The sequence below is a fragment of the Macaca thibetana genome, chromosome 2 (assembly GCF_024542745.1).
Source record: "Macaca thibetana thibetana isolate TM-01 chromosome 2, ASM2454274v1, whole genome shotgun sequence".
NCBI classification, from domain to species: Eukaryota; Metazoa; Chordata; class Mammalia; order Primates; family Cercopithecidae; genus Macaca; species Macaca thibetana.
Window position 1 is genome coordinate 75,872,673 of NC_065579.1, and position 18,557 is coordinate 75,891,229.

The following is an 18,557-nucleotide window of genomic DNA, read 5'->3' on the forward strand; positions in this document are numbered from 1 at the left end:
TCAGGTGGCTGTGACTCTCTCAAAGTGTGCTAAGTCTCTAGCAATTCCTGGCTCTGAGCAGTGTGGTCACTGATGGTAACATCAGGATTGCCGTGGATACCCTTGAATAGGTGAGGTGATGGGAACACACTGAGAAAACATTACAGAAGCATTCATTTTCAAAATGGAAAGTACCAGTAACTAGAAGAAATACCTAGAATTCGATCACCAACAATTCCAAGTATATTTTTATGCATTAAAAATTAAACTGCAGTGGGCATCTGACTTAGTTTTCTTGGATGTCCTCTGAGAAATATGAAAGCAGATTGTCCTGTTTTGTCAAAAATCAGCATATTTTTATTTCAGATGTCCCAAGAAAGGGAAAATATTTTGTCAACCAACTAATTATTTTCCATTTAAAAAAATGACAGACATCTACTACTCAGGGAATGTACGTAGGAGAAAAACTTATACACATTGAATTGAAAGTTAAAATCATTGGGCAATATTTGTAAATTTGTTGTGTTGATGATGATGTTAGCCTAGCCTTTATTTGGTTATAAGCTTTTATATGCACGCACATACACAAACACATACACACATATATACATGTGTGTGTGTGTGTGTGTGTGTGTGTGTGTGTGTGTTTTCTTTCAGTACGGTCCCTATTCTGATGTCTCAGAAATTACCACTGCTGCGGGGCCCCCTGGACAGTGCAAAGCACCTTGTATTTCTTGTATGCCTGATGGATGTGTCTTAGTGAGTTGGGAGGTAAGTCAGGCACATTCTGCATCAACTTCTGTTTCTTCTACTTTATCTACCCCTAAATACAAATACAAATTATAAGGAAGCTGCAAATTCAAAATGCACATATAGATGATTTTTTATTTTTTTATTTTTTTATTTTTTTTTTTTGCTCTGTATACTATAGTAATCACCCTTAGCACTTGCCACTTGCTTATGTTATTTAGAGTTGTGGAAATTTTACCATAGTCAAAATTGAGAGGAAATGATTTCTCATGCCTTTCTTTTAAAACAATTTTTATTTTACTTTATTTATTTATTTTTATTTTTCTGTGACGGAGTTTCACTCTTGTCACCCAGGCTGGAGTGCAGTGGTGCAATCTCGGCTCACTGCAACATCCGCCTCCCGGGTTCAAGTGATTTTCCTGCCTCAGACTCCTGAGTAGCTGGGATTACGAGTGCCCGCCACCACGCCTGGCTAGTTTTTCTATTTTTAGTAGAGACAGGGTTTCACCATGTTGGTCAGGCTGGTCTCAAACTCCTTACCTTAGGCAATCCACCCACCTCAGCCTCCCAAAGTGCTGGGATTACAGGCGTGAGCCACCGCATCTGGCCCTATTTTAAATTTAAATTTCTAAACCTTAAAAAAAATTTTATGGGTACGTAGTAGGTGTATATATTTGTGATCATGCCTTTCTTTTATATGTGTTTTAAATATTCTGAGGCATGTTGCTCTCTTTCCCATTTTAGTTACTTGAATACAAGCACAGTAGGATTCTCTTCTCAGTGGCAGCATTAACTACTTCAATTTCTGCCTTTCCAGAGTCCTGATAGTTCTGGTGCTGACATCTCAGAGTACAGGTTGGAATGGGGAGAAGATGAAGAATCCTTAGAACTCATTTATCATGGGACAGACACCCGTTTTGAAATAAGAGACCTGTTGCCTGCTGCACAATATTGCTGTAGACTACAGGTAGGTTGACATTATTCTGATGTTACTCACAAGGACTGGTTTTCCCATGAAAGACACTTTGGGAAACCCACTCAAAGGCTTGTGGTGGAGGCTGTCAGGAGGGATGATATGGAAAAAAAGAGTCTGTTTAAATAAAAATACATTTGGTTGTTTTGGTATTTTGCAGTTAATTTCCACTTCTCTAGGAAATTCTGAAACTTAAGAACAAAATAAGTTTCTTCTCCATTCTGCTTCTCACCACCCTTGTATCTTGTCTGTTCATCAGTTTGCTGAATAAATGACCCAAGTCCAAGGGAAAGATGACACAGCTCCTTAGGGAAGGAGCCTTCTGTCTCATTCCCCTGAGATGCACATTTCAGTGGGAAAGACTCTTAGAGCTGGCAAAAGACAGAAAATTATTTTACGAGCTGTTAAATGGAGCCAAAAATAATTTGGACTAGTCTGCATTAGATTACAGGACCCCACCTCCCAGTGACACTTATCAAGGCTGGTTATCTATAAGCTTCCACTTGGGAGTCCAGATAAAATAACATCAAGAAAAATTGGTTCATAGCCTAAACCCCCAGAGTGGCAACAACCATGGGTTTACTTTTATTTTACTCACTTGGCTATATTATTATTCTTTCTATGTAAAGCCCTAGTCTCTTGAGAAAATAGAGTTATTTGTCCTCCTCTTTCCATCTGTTCAGTAACATTTCTTGAGCATTATAGTACTTTGTACCAGGATCAAAGGAAGATCAGGAAGAGAGATACAAAGATTAATGAGATGTGGTTATTGACCTTGAAGAGCTCTGTCTTCATACACATTTAGATTTGAATAGATAAAGAAGCAGAGATGCCAAAGTCAACTTCCCACCTGATTTAAGTCATGGATCAAATTCCTTATTACAAGTACACCCAGTGTCTCTGGTCTCTTTGGAGAAAATATTTGCTTCATAACTTAATTTTTCAGAGCAACTGAAGCATTTCTGTTAAATTCTGAAGTCTACTTTATTTGAAACATTTCTGATTAAACTCTTTTGTTATACACCTTTCTTGCTTCTCGAATGAAGCACCTGGGACATAATTAACCTTTTGACAATGAGTCAGTGTCACAGCAAATTGTCTGATCTTTATAATAGTGATGCTGAGTCATTGGGGAAAGGTTAAATTATGTGCCACACTCCTGTTTTTCTATCAAGGCAGGATATAAATAAAGAGCTGTCTGCCACCCCAGTAAAGAACTTCACTCCGTTATGGTTTTTGAGTTTTGGTGTTTCTTTAAAATGTTATTATAGTTCCTTTTTTTTCTCTCTCACAGTATATGTTGTCTTAGCATTGACTTCTCAAAGCTACATTATAAAAGATACATTAATAAGAATAGAACCTGCATAATAATCTTGCCTCCTTGTATTAACAGGAGTAGAAATATATTTTCAAATGTCTGTACTTATTTATAATAAAATGACTCAGATCTTATGAAGGGAGTACTACTTTTAAAATTACCATTGCCATGCTAAAGGACTATTGCCAGGAAAAGGATCTGTTCAACCTGTATCGATTTATTGTTATTTGTGGACCAAATATGAACTATTTTCATTCAACATGATTACAAAGTCAAGTTAAACGCCAATAGTTTTTGAATATTTGGCACCTTAAAAATGTAAATATCGGCCGGGCATGGTGGCTCACACTTGTAATCCCAGCACTGTAGGAGGCTGAGGCCAACTGATTGCTTGAGCCAGGAGTTCGAGACCAGCCTGGACAACATGGCAAAACTCCTCCTCTACAAAAACAAATACAAAAATTAGCCAGGCACCTGTAGTCCCAGCTGCTCAGGAGCCTGAGGCAGGAGGATCACTTGAGCCAGGTCAAGGCTGTAGTGACCTGTGACCGCACCACTGTACGCCAGCCTGGCGACAGAGTGAGAGCCTGTCTCAAAAAAATAAAATAATATAAAAATGTATTATAATACCTATACTGTGTTTCATAGAAATTTGGTGGAACATTTCTTGTTTTGCTCAGGAATTTTGGAATTTTTATATTCTCAGGACTGTTTTAATTAAATGCTGGTGTAATTCCATTCATGGAGCATGTTGTATATTATAGGCATACTATTATTTATAAAAAGTTGATTTTGAATTAAATTTCATTTTAAAACTGTTAATGAAAAGTGGTATAAATCAAATGTTTTCTATAGACCCAGGCTAGTTAAAAGAAGGTAGGATCCTGGAGTAGAAAAAGAACATTAGAAGAATTGGTAAGATTCTGATTAGGTCTGTATGTTAAGAGTATAGTAGCAGTGATAATTTTTTCCTTTTTTTTTTTTTTTTTTTTTTTTTTTTTTTTTGGAGACAGAGTCTTGCTCTGTCGCCCAGGCTAGAGTGTAGTGGCGCTATCTTGGCTCACTGCAACCTCCACCTCGCGGGTTCAAGCGATTCTCCTGCCTCAGCCTCCTCAGTAACCAGGATTACAGATGCCTGCCACCACACCTGGCTAATTTTTGTGTATTTAGTAAAGATAGGGTTTCACCAGGTTGGTCAGGCTGGTCTCGCACTCCTGACTTCAGCTGATCCACTGCCTTGGCCTCACAAAGTGCTGGGATTATAGGCGTGAGCCACCATGCCCAGCCACCAGTGATAATTTCCTGGTTTTGATCATTAATCTGTAGTTCTGTAACATGTTGGTCTTCGGAAAAGCAGAGTGAGAGATAGACAGAAATTTCTCTGTACTATTTTTGCAACTTTTCTGTAAGTATTGAAATAGTACCCAATAAAAAGGTGTTTGAAAAAATAGAGAAAATACTATTTTGTTCATAATTTTCCCAGTGGGAAGGAAGGAAGTGTAGCTCCTACTGCTGGCCTGATACTCTGCCAAGATTTTACATATTAACCTGTTGAATCTTTACAGTAATTCTATGAAGTAGACATTACTGTCCCCATTTTACAGCTGAGGAAACAAGCTCAGAGAAATTAACTTACCTAAGATCACACAGTTGTTAAATGATGGAATCAAGGTTCGAACTAAGCTCCAACTCTTAAAAGCCATATTCTTGTCCTTCTGTGATATGGTAATACCAAACCCTAGTTGATACAGACATTGGGCTCCATGATATCCTATTTTTCTTCCTCTGTGATACATTTATATCAGTACCAAAATCTCAAAATATATACTCATAAAATAATTTGTGATGTTAAAATTTTTCCAAAAAGAGTTAAGGTGTTGAGGTATTGTAATGAAACAGAAATGGATATGACAAAATATTACAGTAGAGTTTCAACTGTGATTTAATAGCAAATAAATGCTTTAAGCCTGCTTCTTTGAAATTAACGAAGGAGTTATAAGTTTTGTTTTAGACCTTGATTTAAGAGCTCAAACTTAGCCGGGTGTGGTGGTGTGTGCCTGTGGTTCCAGCTACTCAGGAGGCTAAGGTGGGAGGATCGCTTGAGCCTAGCAAGCAGAGGTTGCAGTGAGCTGAGATTGTGCCACTGCACTCCAGACAGAGACAGACCCTGTCTCAAAAAAAAAAAAAAACAAACCTCAAACTCCTTTAGTTTTTTAATTTGACCTCATAAGCTGTCCAGTACACTAAATGAAAACTAAGTTTTAGAGTACATTTACTTTTGTAAGAAAGCTACCAAATGTTTTTCTCTTTATAAGAAAGAAAATCTTTTTGATAACATTTATTGAACACATACTCTGTATCAAGTACAGTTGCCAGAAATAATACAACAGTGAGCCAGACAGGCAACTTTGCCCTTATGTAACTTGCATTCTAATCAGAGGAGTACTATATACTATGTCAGTGATAAGTGTCATGATGTAAAGTACAACAAAGAAGGGAAATAGGAAATGTGAAAGACCACAGGGGAAGGATTGCAAGTTGAAATGTGTTCAGAGAGGGCTCGCTGAACAGGTGACACCTACAGACCTTCTCTCAAATGAAGGTGATTGAGCGAGCTGTGCAGATGTCTAGAGAAAAAGCTTTCTGAACAGGAGGAGCAGCCAAGTGCAAAGGCTGTGAGGAGGCAGCAAACTTGGTGTCCCTGTGGAGCAGCGGGGAAGACAGTGTAGCTGGAGCAGAGTCAGTAAAGGGGAGAGTAGCAGGCAATGAAGTCACAGTGCTAATGGGTTTTTGAAGGGGATTGGTAGTGAACAGCAGATCATATAGGGTTCTGTAGGGTTTCATAAGAACTTCAAAGTTTATTCTGAATAAGATGGAAGCCCACTGAAGGAATTTGAACCAAAAGTCCCAATTCATATTTTCACTGAATCACTCTGATAGCTGTGAATATAGATTATTGGGCAAGGACCTACATAGATACCAGCTAGGAGGTCATTAGAATAACCAGATAGGAGAGAGTGTGGTTGGACTAGAGTAATACAGGATATGCTGATGGCCTGGAGAGGGGCATGAGAGGGAGAGGAAGAAAGGTGTTCAGGGATGACTGAGTTATGACTTGAGTGCTCTGAAGGATGAGGGAAACCTCAGGAGATGCAGTCAGGTTTTTGTAAGGAGAGATGGGATGGGGATGAGGAGCTGTGTGGACATTTGAGTTTGAGAGGCCTGTTGGACATGCAAGTGGAGATACTCAGTGGTTGAATACAGATACCCTAGACCAGTATTCAGAGCAGGAGTGTGGGCTGCACATCCAAATTTGGGAGTAGGTTATCAGTGGTGTTTACGCCTTGAGACAAGATGACATCTCTAAAAGTTTTAGTAGAGGTAGAAAAGAGGAGGTAGCCAAGTACCAAGCGCTGATACTCACCAGTGTTAAGAGATCAGGGTGATGGTAGCAAGCAGCAATGGTGATTGAGAGGCAGCAGCAGCAAGTAAGGTAGGAGGAGAGGTAAGTGTGGCATCTTGGAGACCTAGTGATGAATAAGCATTTGAAAGATCTGGGAGTGATTAGGTATCAGCTCTTGCTCTTGGGTAAAGTCAGATGAGTGCTAAGGATTGACTTCAGGGATGAGTTTATTATTCATGTGGAAGATAGAAGATGCCTCTTCCTATTGCTATTCCAGGACAGCTCTAGACTTAAGAGTCAGATGAACTGGATTCTGGTCCCAGCTTTGCCTCTAAATCTGAGGCCTAAGTTATCTAATCTGACTCTGAGTTCCCGTCTCTGTAAAAGGCAGATAAGAATACCTACCATTTAAGATCTACCATAGTGGGTTATTATGAAGATCATGTAAGATGATGTATAAACTGAAATAGGTCATGCAAATATAAAATATTATTTTTAAATTATTTTTCATAAGAAATGATGGCGGCCATATTTTGCTTTAATAATGGAAAAAATGTGGTTGGCATGTTTTGGAAGGTGGTCATCAGACAGTAGACATTTTCTAGGATTTATTTCTACCTGCATGTCTGGAAATGTGTACTACTTTAGATTTATTTAATGGCAGCTAACTCAGAGGCATCAAAACGTGCTAATGGTGTAATATGGCCTTCGTCTTGCTGTTCTGTTTTGTAGGCCTTCAATCAAGCAGGGCCAGGGCCATACAGTGAACTTGTCCTTTGCCAGACACCAGCGTCTGCCCCTGACCCCGTCTCCACTCTCTGTGTCCTGGAGGAGGAGCCCCTCGATGCCTATCCTGATTCACCTTCTGCGTGCCTTGTACTGAACTGGGAAGAGCCGTGCAATAACGGATCTGAAATCCTTGGTTACAACATTGATCTAGGAGACACTAGCATTACCGTGGGCAACACCACCACGCATGTTATGAAAGATCTCCTTCCAGAAACCACCTACCGGTGAGTGCAGGGGAGTAGAAATCTGCATCAACACATCAGCACTTGGGGCTCTAAGTAAACTGCTGGGGAAAAATGACCAGTGAATGTCATCTCCTAGCTGTTTCTAAGAGCCCAGATGTCCAGGGTCTTGTCTCACCTTGATCCCTCAGGCCAGAAGACCTGTGAAAAAGCCACACGGGTGCAGGGACTCACTGGACAGTTTTGTGTCCACTCTGACCCACACCTGTCTCTACCCCAGAGTGGACTCAAATCCTCAAGTCAGTCCTCTGAACACTCAAGTCAGAAATTATAAAAGGTCTTTGGCAATACGTTAGCCCAAGAATTTGGCTTCTTCCAGACATTGTGCCGACCTTAACGGTGGCTTAAATGATGATAAAACTTTTAAGATTTCTAAAAGGATGGCATTAGAGATATGTTGACTTTTATTAAACAACCTATGGTTGTTTAATGACTAATAAAAAAATATCTAGAGCTCAAGGGTTCAACTGAGGGAACACATGTTGAGAATCATTGTTTACTAAGGAAATGCCAGGTAACCACTGAAATTATCAAAAATATCTTCCACATACCAGAAAGCACCTCAGAGGATAGTTCTGTTATGGAGAAGATGAAATGGTTTAGTAGTGTAGGAACTATGGAAAGGTGAGCTTAGATTTGGATAGTAAAACCTCAAGACCCTATTTAAAAAGTGTTTAATGAATGCACCATAAATAATTTAATTCAGTATTATTATGCCAAGGCTAGTACATTGAGCTGAATGTGAAAAGAAACTCACATTGGGAGAATGCCACCTTTTCCTTATAAGATAGCTTTGAAGATACCATTTTAGACAGATGGCAATTTAATAGCTTTAGAAAAGGCAAATGTTTGGTCCTAGTCATACAGTTGATCTTGGCAAAAAAAAAAAAAAAAAAAAAAACTTTAGACTGTCTTTGCTGGCCAATCAATAAATTATAAATTGGACATTACATACTTGAGGTAAAAACAATTCATACTTGCTTTTTCTTTTACATCTTGAAGTAGAGGCTGATTTTTCAAAATAATAGCCTACCAAATGAATGAAAATCAATCGAAACCTTTTATGTTCAATATCATTCTATAGTAGTTTGTTTTATTTCTGATTAACATGTAGGACAATTTTACATACCCATTTCTGTTTATATACAAATAGACAAAAAATTTCAAATATGAATTATTATCGTATTTAAATTCTTTCTAGTTTTAATCCATTGTTCACTTAATCTGAATTACATTTTGTGAGTCAGTATTTATCATTTAATAATAGTATATTTTATATTTTATATCATGAAATCATAAACTAAATATTAGGGACCAAGTTCAATTAATATTTTTACTTGCTAATGTTTATAACTAAGATATTGGTGTGCCCATATCAGCAAATGAGTATTTTTTCAATAAAAAAATATAAACAATAAAAAAATAATAATTCATACTTAAGACCAACCGGTTTACAGCTTTAGGAATTTTAGTTTCTATAGCACACAATTGGGTATACTATATAGTATTAATAGAACTATGTTCAAACCACAGTCTTGTTGTTTTATGTTTCAAAAACATAATTGCAATAATTATAGTGAAATACAGAATGAGTATTTCAAGGAACCAAAGGTATAATTTTGGCCCAATCAACTTTTACTTCACCTTTTTTCTGTCCTATAAATTGGTTAAAATATAAGTGAACAGATCATGATGTTCTAGATAAAAACATGTGGAATGAAACATTTTAAGCAGACCATGGAGCTTGGATAAAAGACTTGTTTCTTTTGTTTGATTTTCTTTTTTTTCTTTTCTTTTTTTTTTTAAAGCCTTCAGCAGTTACATATTATTCTCATACCAAGCTTATTCTTTCTCTGTGTTGCCAGGACGGGGTTGTACACCTCTCTAGTAAATGTCCTAATGCGAAAAAGCTTTTTCAATGGATTGGTCATTTCTCCATGGGTGCTATTAAAGCAAACTACCCGTTGGCTTGCTGACACACTCTGTAGAAATTTCAATTCTGTAGGAATTACAATGCTACTTTTAAAGGCATTCCTTTAAGTTTATAATTGAGTTTGAAATTGAATTTGTCCTTTAGTTTGAAGGAAAACAGTATTATTAAAAATGAAAACCTAACTTTGCTTTGTATGCTTCCAGCCAAGTAGTCATAGATTTGGCAAGATAAGAGGGTCATCGGATCACCTGGTATCACTCCTTCCCAGTCCTTCTATGGCTTGAGCATCTTCAGTGACAGGAGCAGTGGTTCTAGCTTCCACTCACCAGGCAGTCCATTCTATTTGTGGATAAACCTCTCTATATCTGAATCTATTTGTGGATCAACCTCTCTATATCTGTATCTATATCTAAAATCAACTGCTGGCCTTAGAACTTCCTCAACAACAGTGATTTTCGAAGTGTGGTCCCTGGACCAGTAGCATTAGCATCATCTGGGAACTCGATAAATGCAAATTATCAGGCTCCACCCCAAACCTACTTAATTAGAAAATCTAGGGGTGGGGCGTAGTACTTTGTGCTTTAATTGGCCTTTCAGAAGATTTTGATGCTTATGAAAACTTGAAAAGCTCGGCCCTAGAGCAGCGATTCTTAAATGTCAATGTATATAAGAGTTGCCTGGAGAACCTTTTCAAAATACAGGTGTCTGAGCCCTACTCCTGTAGACCGCAGTTGGCCCCACAGGGGGCCTAAACATCATTATGTTCTAATGACAGCTGTCTCTTATTTAACCATCCCACTACCATTTACAGTGTCTTCACTAGCATAGGTTTTCTATAACTGCCTCCCTCCTCTTTGAGTGTTTTTAGGTTTTTGGTGACCTCTGACGTGCAGTGCCCGTACCTCCAGGAATGGTCTGGTTGACTGGCTCAGAGCAGACCAGGACTGTTGCCTTCCTTGTTCTCCGTACTGAGCAGTTAGTGAGATTGCCTGAGATTACTTTTTTTAAACAACCTTATTATATGCCTGACTCATACTGAGCTGGCAGGCAACCAAAACTTAAAGTAGATTTGTTTGTTATGCTCATTTGTACTCCTTTTGCTAAGTACAAAAGGCTTAAAAATAACATGTATTGAGCCCTTACTATATGGTAAGCACTATGTTAGGCTGCCAAGAAGTGAATCATAAATCATTTTGTCGTAACAAGGTGAGGTGGGCTTTACTAGGAGACAAGTTCTGAGTAGTTCAGTGGTAGCAGACTGGAGTCAGACAGCCTAGACTTCAATCCTATCCCTTATTTATTGTGTCTGCAAACTTTAGGAAGTTACTTAAGCTCTCTGTGCCTCAGTTTCCTGACCAATAAAAAGGGGATAATAATTTTCACTACTTAACAGAGTTGTTAGGTATTGTAGATAAGAGGTCAGGTACCTAGTATGGGGCCTGACACATAGTAAATAAATTATCAGAAAATCTGTTGTTAATGTTTGGTAGGAAAGAAATGAACCGAAAGATGGGTCGTAACCAGATTATAGGTAGAGATCTTATCTGTAGAAACCTGGCATTATCCCTCAAGGTTTTTTTGCCTCCAGAGCAGGGTATGAGAAGAGCAAGTCTCAGTGCCTGGAGCTGGAATGGTGGCATTGGTGTCAAAGGAGCTTTCAGGAGCAGGAGCTTGGTGAGAGGCCAGTTCCGACTCCCCTCTCCAGGAAGCCTTCTATGAATAACTTTACTCTGAGCCCATCTTTTCCCCGCCAAAAGGGATTTTCTGTGTTTGCTATTATTTCATACTTCAGATGTTTTCTGATGATGATTCTCTTCTTTCATATTTTTCTTCATTAGATGATAGTCCAGGGCAGGGCTGTTGTAAAAGCCAGCCCATCTTGTGCTTCTCAGGCCTCTCCTACCCTAGTCCCTTCGGCTGCGGGCCCTCTCAGTCTCCTTCACACCCACACTCTCAACATCCTGAGTTCTGGGATGGCCAGTCCTGATGAGGGAAGTCTTCCCAGCTAAGGATGGTTTGTTTTGAAAGTCATTCTTCTTTTAATATATTTTGTAGTAGAAATTTGATTATGTATATAAAGTGCATTGCAGAAGGCTATGATCTTCTAAAGCATGAGTGTATTTGGCATATAAAATTTGATCCTTTAATAGTGGATTTTTAATCAAAATTTATAAAGAATGTGGTTCTTTATTTGATTTGTTTAATCAATAATATTAGTATATTGATGAATATTGCAGACTCCCGGAAACATGAAGAGATTTTTCACATCAGCCTGGCCAAGATAGAATTTGCTTGGGGTTACATCACTTCTCCAAATTGGAAAGGAAAATGCTACTTCCCTTGTACTTAATTTGCAGAGCTGAAGATTTTTTAAACAGACATAATGCAAATTAAACAAAACAGAGACCTGCAGATTTTATCTAGGTTTCAAGATTAGCATGTTACTTGAACTAAAGAGAAAACTTCTCAAGTTTGGGTTTTGGATAGACTCTAATTAATTTAATAAAACTTAAAACTCAATTTTTATTTTCTGAGGTGAATTCTTGGAGTGGTTCCTCAGGTTAGTGTTTTGCCCATTAGTCCAATGTCACCTCTCACTGAATTAGGAAATTATTTTCACATACTGTGTTTTTCACCCTAAACCAAAACAAACAGCAACTGCCTCAGTCCTCATTCAGCTGTCTCAGCCTCCCATGCTCAGAGGCCTTATATTTTCCCCATAATGCAACATCATTTCATTCTATTTTATCAGTTCCTCAATTGTTTTCCATTTTAAATGTTACATCATCATTAGAAACAATTAAAGTTAGCTCAGTGCATCAGCTATACACGTAAATGTTCATGTATTTTTGCTGAAACAAAATGTGTTTTTGTCAAAATGTAGGATAGGTTGAATTGAGCATTTTAAAATCTAGATAGTTGATTTCAGGGCCAGATGCTGCTTGAATAAAGTGAAGTAAACTTGTTGACTCTTCTAAATGCCTGCTTCCTTGGCAGACGGTCATTGTTGAACTGAAAGTGTGGTTTGAATTAAACATGATCATTTGGTGGGATTGGTAGCCATATTTGGTCCCTGTTACGATATGACCGTATGGTATGCCAGACACACAGGGCCTTTGCACCTAAAGGGAGTCCTGTTCACGCCTGGATCTAACGTGTGTCTGACACGACCGCTGAGCTGCAGTTTCTTCACTTGTAAAACAGACAAAGTAGCTCCTACCTTATGGGGTCAGCATAGAAATCAGAGATGATATTGTAGATGTCAAACCTAGCTTTCAACCCCTAGTGGCCACTCTGTCATTTAGATCAAGTTATTTAACCTCTCTGCGTTTAACTTTGGTTTCCTCATCTCTAAAAGCAGATGTAATAGTACTTCCCACTCTAGTGCATTTTCTGGAACAGGGCAAGTTCTCAATGTGTGTAGTGATGGTTGCCATTGTTGTTTTCTTCAATTGCTGAGATCTTTGTCTCACTCTCACCTGGCTGTGGATGGCTTATAAAGAAGCCCATCCTTTCAGCTGTTGGTGAGTCCTTGGCCATTCCTTGGAGGAAGTGGGATCAGCAGGTTACTCATGTTATAAAGTGAGGTGGTGTAATAGTGCAGCTGCAGTGAGACCTGCCCCTGTGCCAGCACTTTTGGCAAGACGTAGCACTCCCAAAGAAGTCATCAAGATCATGACTCCAAAAATGAACACTTGAAAGTTTGCTAGTGCTTTTGGCTGTCTTGAATCCTCTCCTGATTTTATTGTAGAGTATAAAGTATTAAAAATTAGAAAATACATAAATCCCTTATCTTAGTTAAGTAATCTTCTTTGCAATTGCAGAAAAAAGTCACTGTCCCCATTTTATAGATAAGGAAACTGTTACATAAAAGTGTTCAATAATTTCTCCAAGGTCTCCAAATTGATGAGCAGGATTCCCAGAGAAGCTACACTGCTAAAGAGTGTTAAATGTTACCACAGTTTTCTTGGTGGTGGTGGTGGTGGTGGTGGTGGTGTGTGTTAAAGCTAAGATTATATGCCTAGGAAATATACGCAGTGAAAGATTGGAAAACCATAGAGCTAAAGATATAAAGAACCTAGTACTTACCAAAATACTAGGGAGGCTTTGAGGAAGTAAATGAATTTACAACAGAAATCAAATACCAAATCTAAATTTATTTTTGTATCTTAATACTTGTATCTTCTAAACTATTTTTAAATTCTTATAAGTGATTTAAATCTCTTAGCAATTTTTTTCTTGAATAGAATAGAGCAACAATCTTAAGGAACTCATTACCTTATTTTCTTTTGTGTATTAAAGTAGCTAAGAGCTATTCAGTGGCACAGAGCAAAGGGTAGGATCCCCTAGAATGCAAGGTAAGCCAGCAGATGGCAGAAAGGATATTGGCCTCTGGAATCTGGGAATGTTTGTACCTAGAATAAAGGGAAGGAATGGTGGTTTGGACACTGGAAGGACCTTAATATAAACCTTGTAGGTGAGGAAATGTGTTACACTGTTGAAAGACTAAAACTTAATGTCCGGCTTAATTTCCTTTTCCTGAGAAGGGGAAGAGGGTAGTAATTTCTACCATCATGATGACTGCCTTTTTAAAAAGATTTTTCATTTCCAGTTGCAGAAAAATATGTTACATTCCAATCATAGAAAGAAACTCTTCTATTAATACCATAAAGCAATCTTATAAGACTCATGTGGGAGGCAAGGAAGAGTTTTAGTCGTTCAGTGTTATACCGAGAGACTTACATTGCTTTATCTACAGAAGACTCGATGCAACCCCAGTGTAATAGAATCTGGGAAAAGTAAGGCCCTTTGTGATGGAGTTTTTGCTCTACTTTATCAGAGATGAGTATTTACTACATTCCAAACTATGAGGCAGATCTTTATCTAGTTTTAGGTGATTATAAGTAGAGCTGCTGTAAACATTTGTGTGCAGGTTTTTGTGTGAACATAAATATTAATTTTTCTAGAGTAAATACCTAGGATTGGGATTGCTGGGTCATGTAATAAGTATATATTTAAAAGGAAACCGTTCTCCTATGTGGCCATGTCAGTTTTCATTATCACTAGCAAAATAGGAGAGTTCCAGTTGTACCTTATCCCTGCCAGCACTTTTTTAACATAATGGTATTACATTGCCAATTTAGTTTGCATTTTTCTAATGGCTAATGATGTCAAACATGTCCTTATTTGCCATCTGTATTTCCTCTTTGGTAGAGTGTCTATTCCAGTCTTCCGCCCATTTTTAATGGATTATTTCCTTAACCGAGTTTTGGGAGGTCATTATACATTCTGGATACAAATCATTTGTCAGATGTAATGTTGGCACATATTTTCTTCCAGTATCTATTTGTTTTCATTCTCTTAGCAGTGCAAAAGTTTCAAATTTTGATGAAATCCAGTTTTTTATTTTTTTCTTTTATGTAAGATCATGCTTTTCATGTCATATCCAAAAACTCTTTACTTAATTCTAGGTAGTAGGTTTTCTTCTGTGTTTTCTTCTTAAAAGTTTAATATTCTACATTTAGATCTGTGGTCCCTTTTGAGCTAAGTTTTGTGTAAGGTGTGAGGTTGAAGCTGAGGTTTATTTTCTTCCTACTGATATCCAATTATTCCACCACCATCTGTTGAAAAGACTGTCTTTTCTCCATTGGATTGCTTTTGCATCTTTGTCAAAAGTTGATTGGCCACGTTTGTGTAGGTCTATTTCTGGAGTCTCTATTCTCTTGTATTGATCTAGGTGTTTTTCTTTTCACTGGTACTACACTCTCCTGATTACTGTAGCTTTATACTAAGTCCTAAAATCAGGTAGTGTGATTCTTCAAACTTTATTCTTATTTTTAGACTTTGCATTAGCTATTTTAGTTCCTTTGCCTTTCCACATCACTTTTTTTTTTAATGTATAAAGAAAAGAGTTTGGTTTGGCTCATAATAAACTGTAGGCTGTACAAAACCTTTGGTTCTGTAGGCTGTACAAAAAGTGTGGTGTCAGCCTATGCTTCTAATGAGGCCTCAATAAACCTTTAATTATTCGGTCTTCCTAGGCCTCTGGAGGAGAGGGGCTGTGTCTCCAAGATTTCTGAAATGCCTTTAAGGGCTTTTTCCCATTATCTTGAATGTTAGTACCAGGCTCCCTTTTAATCATGCTAATCTCTCTAGCAAGTGGTTGCTCTACAGACTGCGTTGATTCTTCTCCTGAAAGTACTCTTTCCTTCTCTACCACATGGCCAGGCTGCAAATTTTGCAAATTGTTACTCTTTGCTTCCCTTATAATTGTAAGTTCCAACTTTAAGTCATTCGTTTGCTCCCATATCTGATCACAGGTTGTTAGAAGCAGCCAGGTCACCTCTGGAACACTTTACTCCTAGAAATTTCTTTTGTCAGATACCCTAAGTTATCACTCTACCAAAGAGGAAGTTCAGCCTTCCACAAAGCCCTAGGACATGGAAACAATGCAGCGAAGTTCATTGCTCCAGTTCCCAAAAGTTCCTCATTTCCATCTGAGACCTCCGCAGCATGGCCTTCACTGCCCATATTTCCATCAGCACTTTGGTCATAACCACTTAATCAGTGTCTAAGAAGTTCCAGACTTTCCTGTCTTCTTCTGAGCTCTCCAGACTCTTCCAGTGTCTGCCCATTACCCACTTCCAAAGTCAATTCCACATTTTCAGGTATCTTTATAGCAACCCTCTACTCCTCAGTACCAATTTGCTTTGAGTTCATTTTGTGTTGCTCAAACAATTCTCCCACCACAACCTCCCAAGTACTGGGGCCACAGGCATGTGCTGCTATGCCCACTAAATTTATTTTTTTGTAGAGATGGAGTCTCACTAGGTGGCCCAGCCTGGTCTCAAACTCCTGGACTCAGGCAATCCTCCTGCCTCGGCTTCTCAAAGCACTGGAATTACAGGTGTGAGCCACTGTGCCTGGCCTAAAATAACATTTTATATATACATTTTAACTCTTTGATTTTAAATTCATAGATGATAAAGGTAATATCTTTCTTATTCATAACCCTGTGCTGCACATAGAAAATATCCAGCTAAGATTTTTGCACATCTGGATGGCATCCTGTTACTAGCAATATCTGCATGCTTAGCTCTAGTTAAAGACTTGCAGAGATTGTTGGATGAGGCTGGCAAAAGGGAGACATGAAATGTCCTATTGATGAGTTGTCCTTTGTTTTTTGACTTTGAAGGATACTCATTTGTTCCTTCATTTAGTTTACTCTTGATAGCTCACCTACTTCCAAAACTGACCATGAGGTAGCTGAAGGGTAACTAGGACAAAATATAAAGCATATCTTTAGGATATCTTCCCTGAGACAACAAACCTATTTTTTAAAAATTAAAGAACTAAGAGATATCTTGCTACCGTGCTTTTTTGCTATTATTATTATTTTTTTTAATGGAGACTATAGTCTGTCCACGTAGCAACCCCATGCTTCTATTTGTCTTGAGTTACTTTAACTTGTTTTTCTTCATTCTATGTTATTGCTTTAGGGGCAAGTAATAAATACTATGCTCAATGTTTATTTCAAATGAAGTATTGCTGCTGCTTTAACCTGCATTGTCTGTATTTTTTTTTTCCCTTTCTCTAGGATCAGAATTCAGGCTATAAATGAAATTGGAGCTGGACCATTTAGTCAGTTCATTAAAGCAAAAACTCGGCCATTACCACCCTTGCCTCCTAGGCTAGAATGTGCTGCTGCTGGTCCTCAGAGCCTGAAGCTAAAATGGGGAGACAGTAACTCCAAGACACATGCTGCTGACGACATGGTGTACACACTACAGCTGGAGGACAGAAACAAGAGGTGAGGTGGGGGTGAGGATGCTCCTGAAGCTTCTGTGGCTTTGACTTGCGGGGTGAAATCTCAATCATACATTCTTATTTGCTTGCACTAAGACCCTCTTCCTTCTTGTTCAGAGGCTTCCTTTGACTTGAGTCCTGCGTTTTATACCTAGAGTTGTTCCCTTTATTCTCCATTTGGAATTTCTAAACATTCTAAAGATCCTGATTTCCCTACATAAGATAATATGCACTTTTTTTTTCCCTTTCATCAAACCAGATAATGGAGAGAAATTATCTAAAGAAATTGTCAAATTCAAGTTCACACTATGTAATAGCATTATATTAGTCATGAGTGCAGAGGGAAATAAGACCCAGAAAGAGATGTTACCTCTTTAAATATTCAGTAACCATCAGGACAAACATGTTTACCAATGTGAAATAGCTGTGGGTGATGTACAGATGGGGATTGTACTCTGTAACTATGGGCAATGCAGTATCAAATTAACCAGAGCAAATAGGAGATTCTTCATAAGACTCTGTACCCAGGAAACCCTCTTGGCTGTTCAAATCAAATGTAGCCTTTCACATAGTATTTGTTTAACCTAACTTCATTTTCTCTGAAAATGGCCGATCAGAAGACAGTCAGCCAAACTGTATTTAGAAATAATCTGATGTCAAGCAAAAGTTAATGGTGACAGAATATTCTGTTACCAAAAGTCCTAATCAGAGAATCAGGTAAAGGGGATGGGAGAGCACCATAAAACCAAGACAACCAAAATGCTGCTACTTCCCTGCTTACCTACTGACACACAAAACCAGTGTCAGTATAGAAGCATTTCTGTTATTTCCTTTTATGCATTATACTATTCTGTTCTACACATATGGAACCCGTTCTAATTACACAGAAAGCCCTGTCCCAGTCTCCACCCCCTACTCTTCAGTCAGGTGCTCTGATGGATTTCAGTACAGTGGAGCCCTGTGGGCCTTCAGTGGAAACCAAGATTAAAAATCACATAAGACCCTACCTCTAGGAGCATAATAATCAATTTTAAAAATGGCCGTAGAACGTTAGTGTCAGAGGAAAAAAGTGCTTTGGGAGTTTGAAGGAGGCAGAGACCATCTGGTTTAAAAGATCAGGAAAGGTTTCTTGAAAGATGTGACATTTGAGCTTGACTTTGGAGGACCTGGCAAACCTGGTAATTTTAATGACAGAATAAAAAGGGATTATCCTCTTGGAAATTAGTTCTAGTGAAGAGAACACAGAGAAGTTAAGGCTTCCTTTGATAGGTTCATGAAAGATTAAATTCATATTCATTGATACACAAGATCATTCATCTTACTGTGCTATATGTGCCTTCGGATGTGTTTTCATGGGCTTATTA

At 38.2% G+C, this 18,557-nt stretch overlaps 1 protein-coding gene across 7 annotated transcripts in view; it reads left to right on the forward strand.

Moving 5' to 3' along the window:
* FNDC3B (fibronectin type III domain containing 3B) overlaps positions 1-18,557 on the forward strand; it is a 363,826-nt gene that overhangs the window by 308,760 nt on the left and 36,509 nt on the right. For all 7 annotated transcript variants that reach the window (XM_050780053.1, XM_050780054.1, XM_050780057.1 and 4 more), the window contains 4 exons: positions 637-750; positions 1,547-1,696; positions 7,156-7,436; positions 16,985-17,197. In XM_050780053.1, coding sequence (XP_050636010.1) covers positions 637-750; positions 1,547-1,696; positions 7,156-7,436; positions 16,985-17,197 — 758 coding nt within the window. The remainder of the gene's footprint in view (positions 1-636; positions 751-1,546; positions 1,697-7,155; positions 7,437-16,984; positions 17,198-18,557) is intronic.